Source organism: Pteronotus mesoamericanus, unplaced genomic scaffold, assembly GCF_021234165.1.
Source record: "Pteronotus mesoamericanus isolate MK-2021 breed Mesoamerican mustached bat unplaced genomic scaffold, CSHL_Meso_final scaffold_21, whole genome shotgun sequence".
Lineage (NCBI taxonomy): Eukaryota > Metazoa > Chordata > Mammalia > Chiroptera > Mormoopidae > Pteronotus > Pteronotus mesoamericanus.
Window position 1 is genome coordinate 31,039,150 of NW_026555310.1, and position 24,964 is coordinate 31,064,113.

At 37.2% G+C, this 24,964-nt stretch overlaps 1 protein-coding gene and 1 pseudogene across 1 annotated transcript in view; both read left to right on the forward strand.

Annotated features, from left to right (window-relative positions):
• Window positions 1-24,265, forward strand: part of LOC129085027 (alpha-2-macroglobulin-like) — a 41,797-nt gene extending 17,532 nt beyond the window's left edge. The window contains exons 16-36 of the mRNA XM_054591441.1: window positions 542-706; window positions 1,166-1,274; window positions 6,295-6,409; window positions 7,092-7,320; window positions 8,342-8,468; window positions 8,832-8,953; window positions 9,357-9,408; window positions 11,772-11,855; window positions 12,106-12,282; window positions 12,611-12,698; window positions 13,507-13,663; window positions 13,945-14,019; window positions 14,648-14,828; window positions 16,832-17,055; window positions 18,662-18,880; window positions 19,279-19,406; window positions 21,331-21,421; window positions 22,102-22,170; window positions 23,054-23,156; window positions 23,639-23,680; window positions 24,024-24,265. Of these exons, the coding sequence (XP_054447416.1) occupies window positions 542-706; window positions 1,166-1,274; window positions 6,295-6,409; window positions 7,092-7,320; window positions 8,342-8,468; window positions 8,832-8,953; window positions 9,357-9,408; window positions 11,772-11,855; window positions 12,106-12,282; window positions 12,611-12,698; window positions 13,507-13,663; window positions 13,945-14,019; window positions 14,648-14,828; window positions 16,832-17,055; window positions 18,662-18,880; window positions 19,279-19,406; window positions 21,331-21,421; window positions 22,102-22,170; window positions 23,054-23,156; window positions 23,639-23,680; window positions 24,024-24,040 (2,574 nt within the window). The 3' untranslated portion in view covers window positions 24,041-24,265. The remainder of the gene's footprint in view (window positions 1-541; window positions 707-1,165; window positions 1,275-6,294; window positions 6,410-7,091; window positions 7,321-8,341; window positions 8,469-8,831; window positions 8,954-9,356; window positions 9,409-11,771; window positions 11,856-12,105; window positions 12,283-12,610; window positions 12,699-13,506; window positions 13,664-13,944; window positions 14,020-14,647; window positions 14,829-16,831; window positions 17,056-18,661; window positions 18,881-19,278; window positions 19,407-21,330; window positions 21,422-22,101; window positions 22,171-23,053; window positions 23,157-23,638; window positions 23,681-24,023) is intronic.
• Window positions 20,523-21,079, forward strand: LOC129085029 (40S ribosomal protein S15a-like; annotated as a pseudogene).
• Window positions 24,266-24,964: the final 699 nt, after the last annotated feature.

Sequence of the window (24,964 nt, forward strand, 5' to 3'; positions counted from 1 at the left end):
TTATTCTTCCTTTCCCAATTAACTTGAAAACATCATTTCCAGTGTTTTACAGTTAAAGTTTTATGTATTTGTAAAGATCTGGAGTATTTTGTTCCCATGAATAACACCTAAGAAAATACTATCCTGTTCTATATAGAGGATATATACTTATTCATGTACCTATTTAGAACATGCCCATTAACTTTGTTATATATACACCGAGTCAGTTGCTAACCACAATGTAAAGACAAAACCATCATTTCATTCTATCATCTTAAAGCTTTGTACAATGTCTCTTAATAAAGTTACATTTCACTCTAGTATGGAGCCTAAGGTTTACCTCTGAACTATGTAGCAAAGTATTGTGATCCTGGCTCAGGTGGGAATGTTTTAGTGTTTTTTCCCTAAAATTGTTAAACATTTTCAAGATCATCTTCTCTATAAAATATGTAAGCGATGGAGATTCTCAAAGACTGATGGTGGTTATTCTTTTTTTCATCCTTGCACTTAAGAAAAATAAACCACAAATAAGTGTGTCCTTTTGTCCTTTGCATCTGTACAGGTTTATAACCTGTTACCAGTAAAGGACCTCACTGGTTTCCCTGTGAGTGTGAATCCACAGGAGGAAGACAGTGGTGACTGTGTCAGCCACCAAGTCTATGTCAATGGAATCATCTATTCCCCAGTATCAAATACGAACGAAAAAGATATGTATAGCTTCCTGCAGGTAAGTGCCTTATATTGTAAATGGTGGGTCTTTAAGGTTTACAGAATATTATATATTTTTTAAACTATTTATTTTAATGCCTTCATATCATAGTTGAGAGTAATGGGACATAGAGAGGTCAAGTGACTTGTCCAAGGTCACTAAGAATAGCAGATCTACTAAGAGCAAAGAGCCAATACTGTAACTTTTTGGACTATTAATCAACTTTTCTTCTACATACTGAAATTCATTGCCTTGTTGTACTTATATATATCACATATATAAAATAATTACTGTTGAAAGTGTTTTAAAAAAAGAATGAAATTACCTCTATAAGTATACCAATGTCCCTTCTACAGATGTAAACATTAAAAGTTTAATATGAAACTAATTGGGCTGTTTATTAATTTCAATTTTAAAAAGTATGTGCCTATATGTTTTTTAAAATATGTACTGAGTAGGTGATAATTTTCTTCACAGGATATGGGCTTAAAGGTATTTACCAACTCAAAGATTCATAAACCCAAAGTATGTTTACACCATCAAAACTATCTAATGGAGAGTCCTCCAAGACTATTAGCTTATTCAGGTAAATAATAATAATTAATTGTCTAATATATAGAAACATGTTGCAGGGAGCGCGGGGCTCCTGGATCTGAGGGTCACTGTCTGGGGCCAGCTGAGGTGGGGGCGGGGCTCTGATCCCACAGAGCCCATCCTGGGGTTGTCACGGACGGGGGCGAACAAAATGAGTCATTACAGACATTTTTCTCTCAGTCTGCGAGGAGAGGAGTGGCACTTCCCTCTAGTGGAGAAGGCCCCAAGCCCCCAAGTCTAAAAGCTTTTATTGAGAACCATATGCGCAGGGGTATACAACGAAGCTCAGCAATCAATGTCAAAAGGCTTTGTTTACAGAAAACAGACAGAGATCATAGATAACAACTGAAGGAACACAAGAGATTTGCCTCAGATCAGGGTCTATGAATAATGTAAATTTCCTTCCCAGTATGAGCCAGTTATCATAGATTTTGAGGGATGAACAAAGCATGCTTCAAGGAACTTATTTCTAGTCCTAATTTCCCCCCGGGGAGGTTCCTGATCCAGTTTATGGCTGTACCTGGCTTTAGTATTGTTTCAAGTCTGAGACCCGTGGGCCAGGCAGAGCTGCCAAGAGATAGGGAGACTTCCTTCAGATAGAAAGAGGACTCTGGCCATATCAAAGCTGGAGGGTGAGGGTCTTTTGCCCTTTTTTCATGTCCCCCAAGTTTTTCCCTTAGGCCCATGTGACTATGCCTGTCTTAGGTTGCCCCTTCCATTGAGAGGCCTTTCCCACCATTTACTAACCAGCCATCCTCCAGGGCCAAGCAAGGTGATCTGAGGGAGGCAGGGGCTGCGCCTCTGCCAGGGACACAGGTTTTGTCTCCTCAGTGGCCTGTTTTCCCAAGGCCCCCTTGATTAGCTCCAGCCTCGGGGCCCTCTTGCCTGTCAGTGGGGCTACAGTCCCTGAAACCAGGCAGGGCATTTCCCAACAGAAACAAATAAAACAATTTTTAAGAGAAAATGTGATAAAATTGATTTTTTAAAAAAATCTTGTGTTTAAATATATTAAGGTTCTTGCTCAAGGTCACATAGCAATACAAACCCCCAAATTCTGAGATAGAGGAATCAGGAAAGCCAGTCATAAAGAACCTGTATCTAGTAAATAAAGATATCTGGAGTTGAAAAAGAAAGAGAAAGTTTTAGGCATGTGATCGGTGTAAGCAGAAACATAAGTCCACATAAAGTTCATAAGTTCATAAAGAAACATAAGTTCCTAAGTCAAGACTATATTCTACTTCCAGTCAAGATGGAGGTGTAGGTAGACACACTTTGCCTCCTCATGCAATCCTAGAGAGAATGACAACTAGATCTCAAAACAAACGACACTCAGAACTGTCAGAAAATCGAGCCATACGGAAATATGACAACCAAGGATTTAAAGAAATGACATTCATCCAGAAGGGTAGGAGGGAAGGAGTTGCAGAGACAGGCAGAGAGGTGCAGAGATGCGGTGTGGTGTGGTTTGGAGAAGCAGCGGCAACAGCAGAATGGACGGTTCCTCATTCATGTATGGTGGATAAAAATTAGAAAGCATTGGATCCCTGGACTGTGCAGTCTGGCCTTGGGAGCGAACGACCCTAGCTCCAGGCCAGAACTCACAGCCCTGGGGATCCAGTGCTGGGGAGATGAATCCCCATAGCTTCTGGCTGTAAAAAAAAAAAAAAAAAAAAAAAAAAAAAGTGGTGGGGAGGCAGCGGAGGAAATGCTGGGTTTTCAAGAAACTCCATTTAAAGAGCCCACATGGACTTAGAACATAGGCAAATCCACCCACTCTGAGATTCAGCACCAGGCCAACAGCTGGAAGGGCACCAGTCACACACAGGAAATGGCTGAAGTGACTGGAAACAGGGTGAGTGCCAGGCAAACCTCCAGAAGGCAGGCAGCAGCACTGTCCCCTCTCTGAGCTTTCCGGCCACACAGAGCCACAAAGCAATGAAGTGGGTTGCCCTGCCCTTGCAATTGCCTAATTACCACACAATTTACAGGTGCCTTTTCTATAATAGGCCATGCTACTAAGACAGGGAATCAAAGCAGCTCTACCTAACACACAGAAACAAACACAGGGAAGCTGCCAAATTGAAAAGACAATGAAATATGGCCCAAATGAAGGAACAGAACAAAAACCCCGAAAAAGAACTAATCGAAAAGGAGATGACCAACCTTTCAGATGCAGAATTCAAAACACTGGTGATTGGGATGCTCAGAGAACTCACTGGGTATGGCAACAACATAAAGGAGGATGGAAAGTTTAATCTAAGTGAAATAAAAAAAAATCTACAAGGAATCATCAGAGGAGAGGAGGAAGCCGAGAATCAAATCAATGATTTTGGAACATAAGAAAAACATAGCATTCAACCAGAAGAGCAAGAAGAAAAAAGAATTTAAAAAACTGTGGTACATTTACACAATGGAATACTATGCAGTTGAAAGAAAGAAGGAGTTCCTACCCTTCCCGACAGCATGGATGGAACTGGAGAGCATTATGCTAGGGGCAATAAACCAAGTGGTGAAAGACAAATACCATATGAGCTCACCTATAAGTGGAACTTAGTCAGCAAAACAAACAAGAAAGCAAAATAGAACCAGAGTCAATGAAATAAAGAAAAAACAGACAGTAATCAAAGGAGAGGGGGGAGAGAGAATGTGGTAAAGAAGGAGAGAGGTCATCAGGGAACATGTATAAAGGACACATGGACAAAGCCAAAGTGGGGTAGGATCAAGGGTAGGAGGTTGGAAGAGGGGAGTAGTGGGAGGAAGAGGGAGACAGCTGTTCTTGAACAACGATTTTTTTAAAATGAGGATAGTACATGGGCCATCTGAGACATCTCCAAAAGTGCCAACATCCAAATCATAGGGATGCCAGAAGGAAAAGTAGAGGAACAAGAAACTGAAAACTTATTTGAAAAAATAAAGAAAGAAAACTCCCCTAATTTGGCAAAAGATATAAACATACAAGTCCAGCCCTAGCTGGTGTGACTCAGTGGATTGAGTGCCAGCCTGCAAACCACAGGGTCACTGGTTCGATTCCCAGTCAGGGCACGTGCCTGGGTTGCAGGCCAGGTCCCCAGTGCGGGGCGCATAAGACGCAACCACACATTAATGCTTCTCTCCCTCTCTCTCTCCCTCCCTTCCCATCTCTAAAAATAAATAAATAAAATCTTTTTTGGAAAAACACACAAGTCTAGTACATTGGTGCAGCAACTACAGAAAACAATATAGAGGCTTGTCAAAAAATTAAAAATAGAGCTACCAAGTGAAAAAAAAATACAAGTCCAGGAAGTACAGAAAATCCCAAACAAAGTGGACCCAAAGAGGACCACACCAAGACACATTATAATTAAAATGCCTAAGGTTAAAGATAAAGGGAGAATCTTAAAAGGAGCAAGAGAAAGGCAAAGCGTTACCTACGAAAGAGTTCCCATAAGACTATCAGCTGATATCTCAAAAGAACCTTTTCAGGCAAAAAAAAAAAAAAAAAAAAAAAAACCACTGGCAAGAAGTATTCTTGTGATGAAAATGTGATGAAAAGCAAGGACCTACAACCTAGATTACTCTATCCAGCAAGGCTATCATTTAGAGTAGAACAGCAGATAAAGTAATTCCCAGACAAGGTAAAGGTAAAGAAGTTCATCATTACCAAGCCATTATTACATGAAATTTTAAAGGGACTTACTTAAGAAGAAGAAGAAAATCAAAACTATGAACATTAAAATGGCAATAAATTCACAACTATCAACAACTGAATCTTAAAAAACAAACTAAGCAACCAGAACAGGAACAGAATCATAGTTATGGAGATAATTTGGAGGGTTATCAGCTGAGAGAGGAAAGGGAGAGAATGGGGGAATTAGTACAGGGATTAAGAAGCATAATTGATAGGTAAAATATAGACAGCAAGATGTTAAGGATAATATAGAAAATGAAGAAGCCAAAGAACTTATATGCACGACCCATGGATGGAACTAAGAGGGGGATTGCTGGAGGGAAGGCAGATACCAGGTGGAGGAGGTCAAAATGGAAAAAATTGGGACAACTGTAATAACATAATCAATAAAATATATTTTTAAAAAAGACTACATTCTCACCAATCAAGTGAAGAAGCTCCTTAATGTCTCCAAAACATTAGCTAATATTCATGTTGAAATCCCACATGATACATGTTAAAATCATGTATCAATGATATGGGCTACCTCTTTGATGAGTAAGTCAGATAATAATCAGGCATTTGCTTATTGTCTGAGATTGTCAAACCATGGTTAAATACATAGTACAAACTAAAGAGTTTGTCAAAAATCAAGGGAAACATTCAGTGAGAATAAATTGGCTGCCTGGAATGCAAATAAAAATTATTGTATATATTTATTATTACTTATAAGTAATAATCTTATCAGATTTATAGTTAACTTATGTATGTACAAATATATATATGCACAAATATTTTTCCAGAGAGCTGGTTGTTAAATATTTACCAGCACACCATTAACAGAAGGTAAATAAAATGAGAGATTCTAACTCTGATCTTTTGACATATAAGGGAGTAAAGAGATTTTTTTAAATCTTTTATCTTTTCACTTCTATAAAGTGTTTTTCAAAGTCACCATCATGATGTCTGGATATGATTTTATTTTTTCGTCCCACAGAGAAACATACCAAATGAAAACCTTTAACTCCTGCCCTACTCCCACCCCCATATCTTAGAAATCTCCACTTAGACAATATGCAGCAGCCGCAGACGCCTCCTTTCTGCTCTGCAGACAATCCAAGCCTCTTTCTGCCTCTAGGTTTCTATGTTCTCTGTGACCCTCTTTCCCCACCTCACTCCAAGCTTATTCTAATACTTAAGAATTCAGCTAAAACATTACCTCCTCAAAGAAGCTTTTCCTTAACACCCAAGTGTCCTCTCCTGGTTCCTATTTCATCACCCTGTTTCTTTTGTAGCAATTATTACAATCTCTTATGAGCTTGATCTTTACATTTATTGTTTCTGTCTCCTCCCTCACCCACCATAGATATAAGCGCATTGGAAAGTGCTGATGATTTTATAGCCCATGCTTCAGAGACTGTCGCAGAGACTGTGCGGAAGTATTTCCCTGAGACATGGATCTGGGACTTGGTGGTGGTAGAGTAAGTAACTGTCTTTATATACAAGATGGAACAATAGAGATTCCTCGAAATTTTCCATTTTTAGCTAATTTTTCAATGTCCAAGCATTTTCTTTTAGACACATTGTTGTCTTTAGGAGAAGTTGAATACAACTGTTTCTGCTATGACATCTCACTAATATAATTACATCACAGCTAAGAAATTTTGCATAAATGTAATTCAAAGATTTCCAGAAAATAGGCATAAGGACTAAATATAACCAAGCACTGCATAGATTAACACCTATAAGAGAGCTTTCATTGGACAGCAATCTTGACTTAAGCACAGAATCAGTCAGACCAACTGTACACAGTAGTAATAGAATTGAAAATTACAAGCCTGCCCTCAGTGCAACAATATTTTAGAGAGGAAAATTTAAGAACCATCTCAAATTACATATTTAGATTATAACTATATTGTCTATAATAGCTAACACTATAGCTATACGTCTGTAGGAAACTCAGATATAGATTACAATTGAAAACAGGAGTTGGAAGAAAAGGAGTTATGTGTTCCTATTTTAAGCTTTGTTTATACTCATCGTTATTGGCATTTCTTCTGAGTGCCTCCAGATTATGGAGACAGAATCATTTATGGGGCCTCTTCCTCAAAAGGAGTTACCTAACTGCTTACTTTCTGTTCTTCACATTGCCATCCTCCCCAGCTCATCGGGTGTAGCTGAAGTAGTAGTCACAGTCCCTGATACAATCACTGAGTGGAAGGCAGGCGCCCTCTGCCTGTCCAATGACACTGGACTTGGTCTCTCTCTTCCCGCCTCCCTCCGAGCCTTCCAGCCCTTCTTTGTGCAGCTCACGATGCCCTACTCTGTGATCCGTGGAGAGGCCTTCACACTCAAGGCTACTGTCCTAAAGTACCTTTCCAAATGCATCCGGGTAAGAGCCTCACTCTCCTAAACTAAACACAGGGTCACTTAAATTGTAAATTTCATTCCTAGGAATATTAACAAACTCTTGTGTGCAAAATGTGCTCACCAGAGAAAGAATACTATCAGATATTTATAATATACGCATAGTCATTGCTATAGTTGCTGTTATCTCCAAATACCAGATTGCAACTTAAAGTAAGTTCCTGACTCTGTTTTTCTTTCTAAGATTTTTTTAAATTGAATTTATTGGAGTGACATTGGTTAATAAGACTACATAGGTTTCAAGTGTAGATTTCTATGATACATGACCTGTACATTGCATTGCGTGCCCCCCGCCCAAACTCAAATCATCTTCCTTCACCATATATTCAGCCCCCTTTACCCTTCGCTGCCACCCCGCTCCCCCTTCCTTCTGGTGACCAGCATGCTGTTGTCTGTGTCCGTGACTTCCAGTTTTATATCCCACAAATGAGTGAAATCATGTAGTTCTTAGCTTCTGCTGACTGACTTATTTCACTTAACATATAATTTTCCAGGTCCAACCATGTTGTTGTAAGTTTCTCACTCTTCTAAGGTTAAGAGGTTTGTGTCTCATGAAGATTTCTGATATGGACATCAAAATTATTAGGCTCCCTTTACATGCCTGAAATTCTTCAAGGTTTCAACCCCTATATTCTCATATAGTTAACTTTTCCTGTATCATTAAAAATTATTTGTGAGCATTTTATTTCTGCTGAAACCATACGATTTATAAATCTTACATACCCTGTTGGGAAAGCTTGGAGAATGGTCAAGATTCCCAACCAAAAGAATCCTGACATTGTGACATTTCCTCAACTCTGGTCCCACCACACAAAAGAGCAGACTACACCAAAATTCTAAAATTTAGGGTTCAGATCTACCTATAAGGTCTTCAGAATTAGGCAACCTGAAATAACCACTTCTCCAAAATGCTTTATTTCAAGCCATTCTCTCTTCGGTCCCCTTCTTCCTCGGATCTCTTATCTCTGTCTCATGCGTGGTTTCAGGTCAGGGTGCACCTGGAAGGCTCTCCTGCATTCCAGGCTGTCCCAGTGGAGAAGGAACAAAATTCTTACTGCATCTGTGAGACTGGACGACAAACCATATCCTGGGCAGTAACGCCAAAGTCACTAGGTAAGAGGCAGATTCCTAGAAACTACTCAATCCGACTCAAAGACAGTATATCACTGGCATTCTTATACCCAGTTCCCCTTCTCTCAGGCAAAGATGCTTTTCCCCTCAGATGGTAGAACTTTTTTCTTTGTTTTGTATTCTAGGGTATCTATCTAGGAGGATATTCCTACTTCCCTCACCTCCTTACCACCTTGGATGCCCAGTATCATTATTTTCTAGTTTATGTCACTTCCATTCCTGCTCTTGTGTTTTTATATAACCAAAAAAAAAAAAAAAAGGCTACAGAACATTTCTAAATCTTGGAGTTTAAAGGTATGGAGGAAAGGGGACATACTGCACATCTCTACTGGCCCTTTTTTTCAGGGAGTGTGAATTTCACTGTGAGTGCGGAGGCACTGGAGTCTCAAGAACTGTGTGGGTCTGAGGTGGCTGTGGTCCCTGCATATGGAATGAAAGACACAATCACCCGGCACCTTTTGGTTGAAGTGAGTAAGCCTACCCATGTGATAGGTCACAATGAATCAATAAAAACAATGGTGAATCCAGTTAAGGTTATGACTTTTAGGTAAGAAGGGCTAAGTAATATATGGTCATGAAATCTTTCATAATCTTATTTTATAAATAAATTTATCTGTATCTGTCTCTGTCTCTGCCTTTCCATCTCTTTTTTTTTCTTAATTTACTTTCACATTTTTTCCCTACTTTTTCATCTATCAACCTGTCTCTTTCATATTGTTTTACTTACAGAATTTATTTATATAATACATTTGAAAAATCAGTTCCAGTCCTCCTGTTTACTATCAAGAAATTTGTGGTTATCCTATCACTACAATGGTCCTGAAAGTCAGTCCATTCTGACCTCTAACTTTTCTTTCTTTCCACACAAAGCCTGAAGGACTAGAGAAAGAAGTAACATTCAACTCCCTGCTTTGCCCGTCAGGTAAGACTCAGCCTAAATAATTAAAATAACATTGATTCAAGTTTGTATAACATGTGAAGATCAAAGAATTTTATATATTATTTCTACACTTAGCCTTATCAGACAAGTAAGACCCAAAGAACCATCGACTCATTTGGCAAATGAGAAAGCTGGTCTTAGAGAGGCCAAGTAATTTAATCAGGAGAATATCCTTAGCTCATGCATTCTGAATCTTTTTCTCTTACAGCACCTGTGCAACCACCAAAATGTCTTTCTGCCAATATGAATGATGTGGTTATAGGTAGAAAGTGAGTAAAAAACAGAACATTGCCAAGGGGAGATTTCCTTGAATACTTAGTTATACAATATATAGGTCGCTAAATTCAGGTTATCTCACCACTGAGATTTTCAGAACCAATAGCATTTGATAAAATGATCTTGCTATTCCTCCCCCCCAAAATTGTTGTAGCCTGTATCATTACTGTCATGTCAGTATCTGTTTGATGCTGATCCTGTAGCTAATGCTCTGTCAGTCATTTGACAGGGACTGAAGAAGCTTACAGTAAAAAATATAACTTTATCTTGGTGAAGAATTTTGTATCTAAACAAAAACATTTATAGAAATTTAGTACACTAAGAAATTTATCAGCACAATGTGTCCTTACCTCAAACTAATGTAAAAGCAACATCACATGTGCATTCTTTATCTTTCTCTATCTACCAATTTCTGTCCAATATGGTTTTTATATGGTCAAAACTTCAAATACATAAAATGTGTTCTAAGTGCATAATTGCCTGGTTGTTTAGCCTTCTTTCTATATTTAAGCGAATTTAGTGTTATCACCAAAGCCTTTTATCATGGTTCCTCCTCCAATTGTGAGTTCTTTGTTTTGATTTATCTTATATATCAGAGCTAATCATCAGGCAGTTTTATTAGAATTAATTTTAATTACCTATGTAATATGGAAATGCATTCTCCTTTAAAAACAAAATAAAACAGAACTTCATATTACAGACCAATATCTCTCCCTTACAGTTTTTTTCAATACTTTAATGATCATACCTATATGTTTAGGAATAACAATGTGTATATGAATTTTTGTATTATGATTTATATATATGGCATAAGTTTCATTCTATAACTTCCTTTTTTACTCAGCAACTTGTCTTGAAATGTTTCCCATGTTAAATTATAAATCTAGATAATTCCTCTTAGTTCCCTTTAATTCCATACTATCAATATCACAGTTCAGCTTGGTTTTTTAGCCAATCCTTTGTGTACGTACCTATCCATGTATAATGTGCATCCTTATTTTTCCTTCAAAAATTTGGGCAAAAAAGTGTGTATTATACATGGCAAAATAAAGCATTTATACAAATTATATTATATATTTAATTACATGATTGAATTTAAATTTAGTTACATAACCATATGTGATTAATATAATTTTAAAAATCCAAAATTAATGTATGTAACTTGATGAATTTGGAGACCATATACCATATACCTAAGCATATACCATAATCTATACCATAAACCTAATCATCATCTCTAAAACTTTTCTCCCACTCTCTATTTATTATTTTGTATGATAAGAACATTTAATATAAGATCTATCCTATTAGGAAATGTTTAAGTACAAATGCAATATTGTTAGGTGTAAGCATTATGCTGTACAGTGCTTCTCTAGAACTTACTCATCTTGTATAACTGAAACTTCATACCCTTTGACAAAAGTTTTCTTAATTTTTTGAGGAAGAGATGTAGTATGAAGATAAATATAACATTTCTCTCTTTTTTATCTTCATGTAATTCACCAACATAAAATAGCAGTAAATGTATGCTTATCAACAGCAATTATTTTATTAATTTTCAAGGAGACAAATACTGGTCATCTTCACCCCCATATAAAGGGCTTCCATAAAAATACTATCTTCGTATCTGGTGAAGTCTGACAGAAATTAAGACACCATCATTGTAGAATTCAGGAAATTTTTTGATATTTTTATTTTGCTCATGTATGCATAAGGGCTTTTTTCATACAACTGTTGAGTAAGGAGGTTGGGGATGAATATTAAATACATCATCTTATGATAACCATACTGTGTTAGCCATAGGATGGAATCCAGGGCACTTGTAAATGTGTAGACTTCTTTTGGAATGTAACCCTGTACACAGGGAGAACAACAGGGCTGGGGAAGGAAAACTTCTGGAAATCTCAGAATCGTGTTCATACACAGTTAAGATATAACAATCTGGAATATTAAGAATATTTCAGAAGTTCAAGTATAAAGCATAGTTCTGACTTCTTGGTCTTAGAGCTCTTCAGGAGGTTATACAGCAAAAATAATTTTAATTATGGCTGATCTGTTTTTTTCTCTAGGTGCCAAGGTGCCTAATCAAGTATCTCTAATGCTGCCACCAAATGTGGTAGAAGGATCTGCCCGAGCCTCCTTCTCAGTTTTAGGTAAGTCTACAGCCCTACTAGATTACTCTATATTGATAGTTTCTACTAATTTTTTCCCATGATTTCTTTCTCAAAATAACAACTGTAATTTAAACTTTTTTCCTCCTTTTTAAGGCTTATATATTGATTCCAGTCATACTTCTGTCCCTGGAAGACTTACGTTTCTTAAAAATCCTCATTTCTTTACCTCAGCTAATAATTTATTTCTTCTTAATGATTCTGATACGTTATAATCTCTCCCATTCCCTAGGGGACATATTAGCTTCTGCCATGAGAAACACACAAAACCTCCTCCAAATGCCCTATGGATGTGGAGAACAGAATATGGTCCTCTTTGCCCCTAACATCTATGTTCTGAATTACCTAAATGAAACACAGCAGCTTACTCCAGAACTGAAGTCCAAAGCCATTGGTTACCTCAATACTGGTGAGTGATTGAATGACAGAGTGAAAACTTCACAGTGTTACTTTAACAATAGACTGGAGCCTTTAACAATAGGCTCGAGTCACTTATCAATACTATGGTACATTAACCTGTCATACTATGATAGTTCGTATGATAAGAATGCTATGACAGTTAATGTTATGGTAACTATCCAGGGTCCATCCTCCAATAAAATGTTTAGGACTCAGAACCTTCTAACGTATGACAGCAAAGTTTAGGAAATATCACAAGAGAAACCAAAGCATTTTGATATTTCTCTGGACACAGCATATACAATCTTTCATGCTGTTTCATGAACCATCCATTCCAGGTTACCAGAGACAGCTGAACTACAAGCACTATGATGGCTCCTATAGCACCTTTGGGGAAAAATATGGCGGCACTCCAGGCAATACCTGGTAAGAGAGAGAGTTTTGAGCTCCTTTTTCTTTTGTACAAGCTTATTTCCATATATTAGCATAATTATATTTACCCTAACCCTATCAGTATGTATTATTAAACTTATAGTTGATTATACTAGATAAATACATCAATATTGTCAAGGTAACAATCAGAAAAGCTGAGGTTCATATACATTCTGTTACACTTCTTCCCCACATTCATCCTGTTAATAATACATCAAGGTCTTCTTTCTAAAATGGCTATTCTTTTTCTAAAACAGCTCCCATAACCGTGAGCATTTTAATGATATGGCCAATGAACATATCATATAACTTCTAGATAAACCATGTTCACTTCAGATTATATTATGTTTTTTAGATCATAGTCAACCGAAAATAAATTCACCAATGGGAGGAAAGAAATGAGAAGGACCAGTAATATGAAACAGTTTTAAAATCTCTAAGGCAAAACAATATTAGACGTTGTTATTACATGTAAGAGCTATATGAGAAGATTCTGCCATCTACAGGAGGAAATCTGTAAAGAAAAGAAAGCTTTAAAAACTTACACAAATAATTTTTTTAAGTAGCATTAGAGGTACTCAGACTCTTTGTTGCAAAGAGGAAGTGAGTCAGTAAGCAAATTTTAGATCTAGCAAGTTAATCAAATAGTCCAAAGGAGAAGGGAGCTCCATGTACCCAAGAAATTCCTATTAGATGATTTATATCAATGTAAGATGGGTACTATGGAGCCTATTGCTGCAAAGTGGTTGTAAAGCAATTTATGTGACAACATAAATGCCATCATCCCTTCTTCTCCCCTCAGGCTTACTGCCTTCGTACTGAAGACTTTTGCCCAGGCTCGAACTTACATCTTCATTGATGAAGCACACATTACCCAAGCCCTCACCTGGCTGTCCCACAAGCAGAAGGACAACGGCTGTTTCGGAAGTTCTGGGTCACTGCTCAACAATGCCATTAAGGTGAAGTGTTCTCAGAAATTTGATTTGTCCATCATGACGTGTACAAGGATGAAGGGAGGAGATAACAATGTAGAAATTCTTTAAGGAGGGTAACAGGAAAAAAATAAAACCTGGATAGCACCAAGAAAGAGGGGATGGCATTTAGGTTGATTGTGATAATTTTCCCCCGGGGATGAATGTGGGTAAAGATAAATTCCATAACAGAGCAGAAAACAAAGAGCTGATTAGGAGCCTTCTCAGAAGTTAAATTACTCAAATCACTCTCACACTCATATCTACAGGGTGGAGTAGAAGATGAAGAGACCCTCTCTGCCTATATCACCATTGCTCTTCTGGAGATTCCTCTTCCCATCACTGTAGGTACCACCTCTTTCCCTGCCGAAGCATAATTCTGGCTGCAAAGAAACTACTGACCTCTGTCTGCAATGTCACCCTGCTAAACCCAAGTGTCAACTTTCCTTCTATGCATTACAATACTTCCCAGATCAAAAGAAAATTTGGTCAATCCATGACCAGGAGGTGTCCAACCTTTTGGTGTCTCTGGGCCACACTGGAAGAACGCTTGTCTTGGGCCACACATTAAATACATTGTGACACATAATCACACAAAAAACCCACATACTGTTTTAAGTAAATTTACGTTTTGTGTTGGGCTGCATTCATAGCCACCTCGGGCCGCCATGGGCTGCAGGTTGGACACCCCTTAGAATTTTCCAGGGATGCTCTAGGATGTTTATTCCTTAACAGCATCCCCCACAAACATACACACACAGTGCATTCTAAAGATATTGCCTATATTCCTGCCTCATAAATGTGAGAATAACAGATTTTTAAAAATACTATTTTCTCCATAAGAATGAGAATAAAGGAACAAATACATTTGAAATCCTTTTTTATCTCTTGTGCTATGATCTGTGTGTTTCTCTGGGAACACTAGCCTCCCTGTTCACGTAACTCGGTTCCCTTCTTGTTTGCCTTCCACAGCACCCTGTTGTCCGCAATGCCCTGTTCTGCCTGGAGTCAGCCTGGAATTCAGCAAAGCAAGGACCCCATGGAAGCCATGTCTATACCAAGGCACTGCTGGCCTATGCTTTTGCCCTGGCAGGAAACCAGGAAAAAAAGAGCGAAGTTCTCGCGTCACTTAAGGAGGAAGCAGTGGAGGAAGGTGAGAGCACACTGAAATCCACATCCCACATTCTCTGTATCAAGCACTGCTACATTACAAAAACCCCCTATGTCTACCTCCTGGATCCCTTTCTTCTCCCCTCTTGTGTCTATATCACTATAAATTTTAGTGTTTCTTAGTCAAGTCACACATTTAAAGAGGCAGTGTACTGTAGTAGTGAGAAACTTGTCCTCTGGAGACCAGCTCCAAAACATATTGCTTATGTGACCTTGAGCAAATCACTTAACTTAGCTGTGTTCCAGTTCCTTCATCAGTAAAATGGGGATAATACCCCATAAGGTTGTTGTCAGAGTTAAATGAGTGAAAACATGGAAAGCAGTGAGTAGAATATATGGCACACAGTAAGTGCTATGAAAGTATGAGCTACTATGATTAAGATATCAGTTCTTAATATATACAGAACCCTGCCTGATACATCATATCATCTTAAACATAAGAAACAAGTGAAAGAAGTAACCCCATGAAAAAATTCTGGTATTTTATGCTCATTTTACAATGATGATGTTGTTAGATGATGTTGACAAATCTTTTTTATATTCCCACAATACTTCTCTGTAAACAATAGTCTATGTGAAGGACAGGGGTCAAAGAAAAAGAAACTGCAAACAATAATAAGATATCCAATAAAACATTCTACCTCTCTCCCTTGACAATGCCACTAATTGTTAATTCTTAAAATTGTATTAGAAAATATTTCAAATATATAATAATGTATAAAGTATAATTATCAAATATCTTTATACCTCCCTTCCAGATTAAGAAATAAAATATTACCATTACAGGAAAAATTCCCTGTGTACCACTCCCACTCCCAAAGGGAATCATTATCCTGAATTTTTCATTACAATTTCTGTTGATTTCTTTATATTTTAATGTATACATATGTATCCCCAAATAATATTCAAAATTTTTACAATTTTTATCTTTAGATAAAGCAGTATCATACTTTTGAGTGTTTCTGCATCTTGTTTTCTTGTCTTTTGTTTTTCTTAAGTTCAATATTATGCTACCAGAAGTCCCTTACATGGGTTCCTGTAACTCTAGTTAATTAATTTCCTCTGGTGCATAATATTTACAATACATAAAAGGTCATAATTTATATGAAGAGTCTCTCCTCATGGATATTGTTTCTTATTTGCTGCAATAATAAGACATGCTGCAATGCATACATACATGTCTCTTTGTGCACGTGTGTGTTTCTCTGAGTCATGCTTTGCAAAGTGTAATTGCTGAATAGTAGGCTAAGCACATCTTCCCCTTTGTTGGATATTGCCATATTGTTTTCGAAAGTGCAGTTTATTTCCCATGGTAGTGTAAGTATGTTCCCATTATTTCACATCCTTGTCAGTATTTAGTATTTTAAGGATTAGTGTATTTATTTTCCAGCCTAATGAGTGTGAACTCCATTATCTCAAGTGATCTATAATCTTCACAAGAAACCTCTTGCAGGTGTGTCCAACCGTTTGGCATCTCTGGGCCGCACTGGAAGAAGAGTTGTCTTGAGTCTCACAGTAAATACATAAACACTAATGAAAACTGATGAGAAAAAAAAAAAGCTTTTAAGTAACTTTATGATTTTGTCATGGGCCACATTCATGGTCATCCTGGGCCGCATGCGGCCCGCCGGCTGCAGGCTTTATAGAAAATTTAACAAACCTCAGATAGGGTCTGGAAAATATCAGAAATAAGAAATTATGACCACCAGTGAGAGAACTTGCTCTGCTCTTTTGCTCTGTCACCAACCCAACTATAGCAGCTGCCTGAAAACTCAGATGGCTACGGGCTTCTGACCCCAGCAGCATTTTCTTCCTTAACCTGGTGAAACAAGCCCGTTCAGGTTTACAGGGAAGGAAATCATCTAGATAAGGTTGAAGAGGTTATTACAGGAATGGAGCCCTCACTTCAGCTCTGGCATCGGTGCTTTCACCTTAAATTAAATGTGAATATGGAGTCACTTATAAATGTATTTTTCTCACCCCCAGATAATTCTGTTCACTGGACACGACCTCAGAAACCTAGAGAACCAGTGGAGTATTTATACCAACCCCAGGCTCCCTCTGCTGAGGTAGAGATGACGTCCTACGTGCTCCTCGCTCACCTCACAGCCAACCCTGCCCTGACCTCGGAGGACCTGACTTCTGCATCGCGCATTGTGAAGTGGATCACAAAGCAACAGAATTCTCAAGGGGGCTTCTCCTCCACCCAGGTTTGCACAACCCTTTTCCGGAAGCTTTTCCTTCACCTTTAGGTATCTAAAGGTTTGAACAAGATAAAAACATACCCAAGAATAAAACATAAAAGTGAGAATAACTTGAAATGAGGAAAGTATTATTAGAATTCAGGGATAATGAGAAATAAAGGAACATATAAGCCAAAGAGAGCCACAAAGAAAATGCCTAGAATTCTGGTACACATTCCTGTGTTATTATCACAGTGTCTTCTTTCCAATAATAACTCTACCTCCCTAAAGCAATAATGGGGCACCACTATCAATGGCCATAGAAGAATGAATTTAAAGATCTATCGATCTTTTGGAAGTTATAAGAGTTTCTTTCAAAATATTCCCAGGAACACTACTGAAAACTCAATAATCTCTCCATGAAAATTCCTTCATTCTTAGATCTCCTTTAACCGGTTTTTTCTATAACAGACACATTTCAGGCTTCCTCTCTCCACTTATTCACAGAAGCATAAAGAACTATCTTTATTGATCCAACCTCCTGAGCTTAACTATATGATTTTATACCTAAAACATTCATCAATATGTACACAGTAGAATTTATCTCCAGAGAATTTGGGTGTTAGGCTATATACCTATGAAAAAAATGCTATTCCATCCTTTCTCCATTGTACTTGATGTTTTATTTCTCCATATGAATGGGAAAAAATGAATAATGTTGTTAGAATGGTTAGTGTTCGTTTCTCACAAATATATTATTTAAAGGATATCATCCACATTCAGTGTTGATGAGAATTTAAAATAGGAGTATGAATAGGAGAATTCAAATTTCCAGTAAAAAAGGAAGAGCCAAATAAAAATGTCAGTATACCAAGAAGATAATAATAATTATTATTAATCATTATTTTCTTTGGGGAAACTCAAACATGACCTGGATCATGGCTACAAAAATCATTGGGCTCTTTCAGGACCCTGACTTCAGCAGCAGAACAGAATTTCGTTTGGGGGTGAGAGCCCAGCTGAACTTTGGTTGGGTGGTAGTAGATATGACCACAGTTATCACATTTTCAAATGCTTTGAGAGTGACAACTGAACTTGTTTTCATTTTTTTCTCAATATGTATATTGAAAGTGAAAAGAAAATTATATTATACAATCTAGATTTTTAATATGTAAGGTAATTAATACTTAGGAATCATCCAAAAGAAAAATACATAGTCATGACTAAGCTTTATAATATTTAGGACCCAAAACACTCTTTGTCTGATAAAGAAAAAACATTATTCACACAAAAAAAGATATCTTAGGCAAATAGCTAATGCCAATAAATGATTACCATTCACATGTATCTTCTACATTTTATACCCCATGTATATTTATAGATAGAAAAGGATCAATTTTCTGAGAAATAAAATAAACTTTAGGGCATACAGTCCTACAGGCAAACATGTAAATGTTATGGTGCTGTCATCTATTTAAGGATTATAACCAATGTTGAAACTAGAACTGCAATATTCAAGAAGTGAGGAAAATAGAAAATAGGAAATCAAAGCCTCTTTGTGGCAGCTAACATGGGCCTCTGAGCCCTCAAATGTTTATCATATCTAAATGGTTCTCTCATTTGTCTCTCTCAGGACACAGTGGTGGCTCTCCATGCTTTGTCCAAATATGGAGCAGCTACTTTTACCAGGACTGGGAAGGCTGTACAGGTAACCATCCAATCTTCAGGAACATTTTCCACAAATTTCCAAGTAGACAACAACAACCGCTTGCTACTACAGCAGATTTCATTGCCAAAAGTACCTGGAGAATACAGCATGACAGCAACAGGAGAAGGGTGTGTCTACCTCCAGGTGAGGCTCTTGGGGCAGATCAGGGCAGAGAGTCAACAGTAACCATTCTCCCCTAGCTGGTGTGGCTCAGTGGATTCAGTGCCCACTTGCAAACGAAAAGTCACTGGTTCAATTCCTGGTCAGGGCACATGCCTGGGTTGTGGGCTAGGTTCCCAGTAGGGAGCATGTGAGAGGCGATCCATTGATGTTTCTCTCACACATCAGTGTTTCCTCCCATCTCTTTCTCCTGCCCTTCCTCTCTCTCTAAAAATAAATAAATAAAATCCTTTAAAAAAAAGTAACCTTTCTCACTGAAAAGTCCTAATTCAGGGAATGATGAAAAAATCAAAAAGAGGTGAGTAAGCTGGGAGAAATACTAGGGAAGGGAGAAACAGATTTTTGTTTTTGATCTTCCACAGACATCCTTGAAATACAATATTCTCCCAAAAAAAGAAGAATTCCCATTTGCTTTGGAGGTGCAGACTCTTCCCCAAACTTGTGATGGACGCAAAGCTCATACCAGCTTCCAGATCTCACTGAATGTCAGGTAAAACCTGCTGATTGAATCACTTAATTCTGAATATAACAACCTGTCTTCCTTCTGGACCTCCTCATTAAGCAGAGCACTGAGACAGCAAATATTTGCACTACATTTATCGAAAGAGTGATGTGTTCTCATGCTGATAGAGAATTTCTGCAATGAGGTTTACATTCTGCATCCCCTACCTTCAGAATCTATTACTGTCATACCTCACTATTTAAAGGTTATTAATTTCCCTCAATAATAATTAAAGGAAGAATATACCCCTTGCCTTTGACCTGAATTTCTGATTTCATTATAATGAAATGATTCATCATAATTTTGTTCTAATATAATGAAATCCTATATTATTCTTGCCCTATCCAGAACAGAGGTGAGGAATTATTTTTCTTTCTTTTTAAGGTTCTTAGTTTATGAATCCTCTCATGAAAACTCTGCACAATCATCATCACAGATAAAAGTCACTAAAGACTCTTCACTCTTTCTGTTGAACAATCTCCAGCTCACTTTTGCCAGCACCAACATTGACCTTGGCAGTCCCCTGGCTTTCTTCATTCTGTTTTTGTATTCTCTTCTTTGTTTTCTTGAGATCTTCTTCTCATACAGTCCATGTCTTGCAAGTCCATGTTTGGGTTCATTTTCCTTTGTTCAATCCAAAAAATTATCAATCATGCCAAAGCCAGTTGCCTAGCCACCACCAAAATAGGTTCTGAGTCCAAACACAGAGATGCCCTCTGGTGTGGTCTTACACATTTTGACTAGTTTCTCCTGAATTTTTGTCTTAGGTACTATTGCCTTTCCAGAATGAAGGACGTCAATAACCATTTGTTTCTGCTGAAGTAGTGTGTTGGTCTGGATAGTTATTGTGCCTCTCACGATGGCAGCCAATCTTCAAGCAGCCAAGGAGGAAAAGCAAGGAATTCTTTAAACCCATGAATAGAAAGCAGTCCTGACTCTTCAGTTAGAATTTCTACTGGCAATAATTAAATATCAGATTATATACTAAAAAAAATCAGCTTATGAAAAAAATACATATATATGCACAACAATATTCAAATAGCCACAGGGTTTACAAAAAGAATGTATCTATAGCTCCTTCCGCCATCTTTTCATGCCACCATAATGGTATGCATGAATGTCCTGGCTGATGCTGTTTGAGTATCAACAACGCTGAAAAGAGAGGCAAATGCCAAAGGCCGTGCTGCAAAGTCATCATCTGGTTTCTAACTGTGATGACGAAGCATGCTTACACTGGCAACTTTGAACTTACTGATGACCACAAGGCTGGGAAAATTGTTGTGAAACTCACAGGCAGATTAAACAAGTGGGGGGTAATCAGCCCCAGATTTGATGTGCAACTCAAAGATCTAGAAAAATGGCAGAACAACCTGTTTCTCTCCCATCAGTTTGGTTTCATTGTACCAATAACTTCAGTGGGCATCACAGACCATGAAGAAGCAAGACAAAAACACACAGACAGGAAAACCCTGGGATTCTTTTTCTAGGGATGTAATACATACATGGAAATAAAATGCCTCAATGGCCAAAAAAAAGTATCTGTACCCAAGAATATTATAACCTGGTTGGAAAAAAGTTAAAATAAATTATATGCAACAAAAAACAGACATAGAGTAGAGGTCTCAAGCACAGGTATACATCACTTGTAGAGCTTTCTCCAAATACACATCTTCGGAGTCCACACACGTGAAAGTCTAATTCATCATGTCTAGAGTAGGCCTGGTCTCTGTGGCTGTCACAGGATCCCTGAAGATTCTAATGCAGAGCCAGTTCTCTGAACCACTTGGGTAGGATACTTAGGAAGACTCCCATGTAACTTTTAGGGCTGTTGAGTACTTACTGTAGGAATTTCTTTTTAAAGACTATTTAACAGCAAAACCCTAATTCTTCCTTTTTACTCCTGGATCTTCAGTTACATTGGGAACCGTCCTGCCTCCAACATGGCAATTGTAGATGTGAAGATGGTGTCTGGCTTCATCCCCATGAAACCAACAGTGAAAATGGTAGGTTTATTATGAGCCCAGGATTCTCTAATTTATTCAATGTTTTATATATCTCCAGACTAAGACAATATAAATATTAGAATCCTATTCAATCGACCTCTGTGAAAGACTGGTACTTTCTTCAAGTGCAGAAATACAATTTATCATGTTTTTATCGGTGCCCACCATGTGCACAACACACTGCTAGAAGGCATACCTACTAGAAAAAAAGTCAGTAGGTTCCTACTTTCATAGTCTTGAAAATACAACATCTACATATGAACCAGTGAAAAAATATGAAAATGACAGATTGATATAAACTGTAAGTATTACAGAAATTCAGACAAAATGAGATTGCTTTAAGTTAGAGCAAGCAAAAGTAAAAAAAAAAAAATCTCCTTTATTAAGGAATAGAGTGTGAATTAAACCTTGAGGTATAGGTAATTCCCAAGTTTAGAATATTTAGTTCCTTTTTCTTCAAATAAATCAACTTTAAACATGGCCATGTTTCTTACTAATATTAAACCCTGCATCCCAATTATCTTTTATTTTTAATTTTACCACATTATTGTCTTTAGTTACAAACAATTTTGGAAGAAATGTTACCCTCAAGTTTAATTTGGTATAAAACTTCTTTTTCTGGGTTTCCTCCAAGGCTTTCTTTTGTTTATTACCATTTGTAATGGCTTGATTTTCTTCAGCTTGAAAATTCGAATGATGTGAGCCGAACAGAAGTCAGCAGCAACCATGTTTTGATTTACTTGGATAAGGTGAGAGCCCTATCACTCTAGTTGCAAAAATCATAGATAATATTCCCTCTAAGGGAGGTATCGGAGACATGAACAGAGGCATTTTGGAGACACTACTTCCATGCTAAATATTTGAGAATTCTAACATTAACTCCAGTAAATGTTTTCCTCTCCTTTATTTACTTTTCACCTAGGACTATGTAAAGAAGTGGCTTATTATAATATTGAGATATGAATATTTCTAAGATCCCACGAGCAAGAAATTCTCCACAAAATGTGCTTATTATGTCTTCAAGTTATCTTGAAGACAATGAGTAATGTAAGAAAGTAACATGGGATTAGTCAATTATTATATTAACAATGCATCAACAATATAAAAGGGGGAAATACTGTCAACCTCAACAAGAACTTAGGCCATAAAATAAGAAGACCAGTCCACCGTTAAAGAAATCTAATTTTACAGTTATGCATTGTAGCATAGTTTATTCATTTATAGATTGATGAATATATTATAGTTTACAACTTCATGAAACTTAAGGCTACCATGTTTGACATTTACATTCCTTTTTGAATCAACACAAGTATTTCTACTAGATAAAGAAATGAAACTATGCCAAATCTCTGGAAATTCAAAAATGAACATAACTATTCAACCAATACAAATCATATACTATTCATCCCCTATGAACAAAGCCATGTTCTAGCATTGATGAGAATATATGAATTGTTTTAGTTATTTAAGAAACAATTGGGAGGGGGGTTTCTTTTACTCTGGGAGTTTTCTGAACAATTTAAGGGCCCAGCTAGTTGATGTTTAAAAAGTGTTTTTTTCCTGAAAAACAAATGAATACTTAAACTCATTCAAAGGAGAAGAAAGCTCATTTGATCCCCTTTTGCTTTCTAGGTGACGAATCAGACACTGAGCTTGTCCTTCATGGTTCTACAAGATTTCCCAGTAAGAGATCTACAACCAGCCATAGTGAAAGTCTATGATTACTATGAGACAGGTGAGTGTGAGCAACTTTCACACAGAAATTAAATCCAGATCACAGAAATTTAGATTTCAGAACTGCGTAGGGGCAATTTATTACATTAACGGCTCTCATCACTTTGTTTTGTTTCTATTATGTCTGATTCACCTCTCTTTGTCTTCTATACATACATTGTAGAAACTGCCTATAGTAGAAATATACCAACTAATACAAAACACTTCTGGGAAATTTAGTACCCTCTTCTTGAGGTAAATCAACGATACAACAATATTGGATTTAAATAAGTACAACACTGACCTCTTCTTTATAAGTATAGGGTAAAGGGAAATATAACATAACTATATTTAAAAAGTTAACAATATAAGGCAACCATCAAATGAATGACGCTGATGTTTCTGACTCAGTACAGTTTTTCCCACAGTATCCTTTCACCAGCCTGTATCCCATAAATGTTTGCTATCCCTCTCACTTCACCTAATCATTTTCTTTTTATTCAGATGAGTTTGCAGTTGCTGAGTACAGTGCTCCCTGCAGCAAAGGTAAGCAATTGACACTCCCTCCAAATGCAGTCAGAACCCCTTTTTCTTGTCCCTCAAACCTCCTCCATAAAATCCTGGCTCAATATTCTTCATAGACATGATATTGCTCATAGTGCAACTTACTGTATATAGAAAAATGGGTTTATTTGGAGAGGGCCACTGCTAGTCAAACCTCAGAGAGTTCGTAGGATTGCTTATTTGGTAATCATAAGTAATGGATCTTATTTCCCACTATACTAATTGGCTTCCTTAGGCACTGTACTACCCAGATCTAGGAGAAGGAATCGTCGCTGCTCTGGAAACCCAAGTTCATCTTAATATTCTATTCTTTCCTCTATCACAGATGAGGGAAATGCTTGAAGACTACATCAATGAAAACTGATTTGCTGGAGTCCCTGTTCCACAAACTCAGGTCTCCATGGAAGAAAATAGTTTTTGTATCTACGAAGCCTTAACGAATAAACCTTTTTTTCTAGTCAATCTCTATCACTGTATCCACAGTCACTCAATAAGCATTTATTAGATCTCCATGTGAAATAAAATTCATGAAATAAAATCCTGAAATAGAATTTTGTAGCAATCAAAGGCTGAGAAACTTCAGAAAATGAAAATGTTGCAGTGATGTTGCTCTGAGTAAGCTTCATATAGGAGTTGTAGGGAAAAGAAGAAAATATTAAATTATTACTAAAAGATTGTAAAATATGTTTGGTTATGGGAATACCCTAGGAAAAAGTCAAAGAGTGGCTTTTATAAGAAAATAAAAGACTGACTTAACTAGAAAAGACTTTCCACACTAAAGGGAATTAGTGAAATATGAAATTGAGTAGGTTACATCAGGAGAGAGCTTAATTAACTGGCACATTACCTGAATTGAGAATTATGTGTCCTCAGTTAAAACCAAAGCTACCATTGACTAATATGCATAATCAGTCAGTTAACCTTGGGTTTCAGATTCAATAAAGTATGATAGATTGAAAATGTTGAAGGGATGGTACATGTAGAAGAAAGTTTTCTTAGAAGAAATATGTTGCACTCAAAGCCCCAATAGGAGTGTTACACTGGATCTTTTTTTCTGGAAATTTGAGCCAGGATCAAAGATTAGATAACTCAGGGAGGTGTTCAGATACGGTAAGTATTAGAGTCATCTATTATATTCTTTTGAATTAGTGTTTTGGGTTTCTTCAGATATATTCCCAGAAGCAGACTTGCTGGGTCATAAGATGGTTCCATTTTTAATTTTTTGAGGTAACTCTCCACTACTTTCCACTGTGGCTGCACAAATCT